The sequence below is a fragment of the Nansenia antarctica genome, assembly GCF_963989245.1.
Source record: "Nansenia antarctica genome assembly, chromosome: 6".
NCBI classification, from domain to species: domain Eukaryota; kingdom Metazoa; phylum Chordata; class Actinopteri; order Argentiniformes; family Microstomatidae; genus Nansenia; species Nansenia antarctica.
In genome coordinates, this window is record NC_137676.1 from 3,333,636 (window position 1) to 3,336,135 (window position 2,500).

Below are 2,500 nucleotides of genomic sequence, written 5' to 3' on the forward strand. Positions count from 1 at the left end.
TCTCATCATGGAGCACCGAGGGGTCTGTATCTTTATCAAGGTTAAGAGACTCAGGTACATCAGGAGGTTAAGAGACTCAGGTACATCAGAGGTTAAGAGAGGTTAAGAGAGGTTAAGAGAGGTTAAGAGACTCAGGTACATCAGAGGTTAAGAGACTCAGGTACATCAGGAAGTTAAGAGACAAATTACATTTGTCACGTAGGGGGAGTTTGATACCTTAAAATGAATCAAATATGAATGATCAAACTTATTTTGACTACAAATTTTTTTTCTTTTTACCTGTTTCAAAATCTAAATGGACTAGTTTACTTTGTATTCATTCTGTTAACTTGAAAAAAGCATTATGGCAGAATAAAACCGTATTCAAACAGTCTTACTGCAACAAGAAGTTCTGACAACTGTTAAAAGTGCTCTCTCTACTGGCCACGACCTGTAAGGACATGCTGTTATCCGTCCTTACGAGCTACTTGTCATTATGGGATGCGCTGGTTCACACAACACTACAACTACATCTACGCTACAAATCTATTGTATATTATTTTCATACTAACAAACCAACAAAATAAAACTAACATTTCACATTGTTTTGTTGTGTCTCTCCCTCAACTCTCTCATACCCTCCTCACACCCTCCATCCTCCCCCCTTTCCTGCCATCTCTTTCCCCCACTCACCCATCCTCCATCCTCCCCCCTTAACCTCCCATCTCTTCCCCCCACCCACACACCCTCCATCCTCCCCCCTTTCCTGCCATCTCTTTCCCCCACTCACCCATCCTCCATCCTCCCACCTTAACCTCCCATCTCTTCCCCCCACCCACACACCCTCCATCCTCCCCCCTTTCCTGCCATCTCTTTCCCCCACTCACACACCCTCCATCCTCCCCCTTAACCTCCCATCTCTTCCCCCCACTCACACACCCCTCCATCCTCCCCCCTTTCCTCCCATCTCTTCCCCCCACTCACACACCCTCCATCCTCCCCCCTTTCCTCCCATCTCTTCCCCCCACTCACACACCCCTCCATCCTCCCCCCTTTCCTCCCATCTCTTCCCCCCACTCACACACCCTCCATCCTCCCCCCTTTCCTCCTCCCATCTCTTTCCCCCCACTCACACACCCTCCATCCTCCCCCCTTTCCTCCCATCTCTTCCCCCCACTCACACACCCTCCATCCTCCCCTCCCTTTAGCCGGGGCGGCTGTGTCTCAGGAGGTAGAGAGCCGCCGTCTAACGATCGCAAGGTCGGCAGATCGGCGGGTCGAATCCCCGGCTGGCCACATGTCGATGTGTCCTTGGGCAAGACACTGAACCCCAAATTGCTCCCAGTGAGCGGGGGGCCGGCCGGCGCCTTGCATGGTAGCTTGGCCGCCATTGGGTGTGTGAATGTGTGTGTGAACGGGTGAACGAGAGGCCGTTGTAAAGCGCTTTGGATAAAGGCGCTATATACGTATAAGTGCAGTCCATTTACCATTTACCATTTTACCTCCCTTCTCCTCCCCCCCAGCTCACTCCCCCCCCCCTCCCTCAGGGTGGAGAAGCTGGAGGGAGAGTCTCGGTCCAGTCTGGAGCCAGTTTCAGGTGATCACCCACAGGTGGGCGGCGGCCATGATGAAGGAGCTGCCCCAGGAGCTGAGGGATGCCCTGAACAGCCAGCTGGAGCTGTGTGACCGCCTCATCCAGGAGAAGAACCAGCTGATCAACGAGCTGCAGCGGGTAAGGAAACCACACAGAACCACACAGAACCACACAGAGAACCCAGCCTGGAGCAGGTAGGAAACCACACAGAACCACACACAACCACACACAACCACACAGAACCACACAGAGCCACACACAACCACACACAACCACACAGAACCACACACAACCACACACAACCACACAAAACCACACAGAGCCACACAAAACCACACAGAACCACACAGAACCACACAGAGCCACACAAAACCACACAGAACCACACAGAACCACACAGAGCCACACAGAGTCACACAGAGCCACACAGAGTCACACAGAGTCACACAGAGTCACACAGAGTCACACAGAGCCACACAGAGCCACACAGAGCCACACAGAGTCACACAGAGTCACACAGAGTCACACAGAGTCACACAGAGTCACACAGAGTCACACAGAGTCACACAGAACCACACAGAGCCACACAGAGCCACACAGAGTCACACAGAGTCACACAGAGTCACACAGAACCACACAGAACCACACAGAGTCACACAGAGTCACACAGAGTCACACAGAGCCACACAGAGTCACACAGAGTCACACAGAACCACACAGAGTCACACAGAGTCACACAGAGCCACACAGAGTCACACAGAGTCACACAGAGTCACACAGAACCACACAGAGTCACACAGAGCCACACAGAGTCACACAGAGTCACACAGAGTCACACAGAACCACACAGAGTCACACAGAGTCACACAGAGTCACACAGAGTCACACAGAGTCACACAGAGCCACACAGAGTCACACAGAGTCACA

General features: G+C 52.1%; 1 protein-coding gene across 1 annotated transcript in view; it reads left to right on the forward strand.

Annotated features, from left to right (window-relative positions):
* drc1 (dynein regulatory complex subunit 1 homolog (Chlamydomonas)) overlaps positions 1–2,500 on the forward strand; it is a gene marked incomplete at both ends in the record, with an annotated part of 17,821 nt that overhangs the window by 7,650 nt on the left and 7,671 nt on the right. Inside the window, one exon of the mRNA XM_080533503.1 lies at positions 1,527–1,711. Coding sequence (XP_080389629.1) covers positions 1,527–1,711 — 185 coding nt within the window. The remainder of the gene's footprint in view (positions 1–1,526; positions 1,712–2,500) is intronic.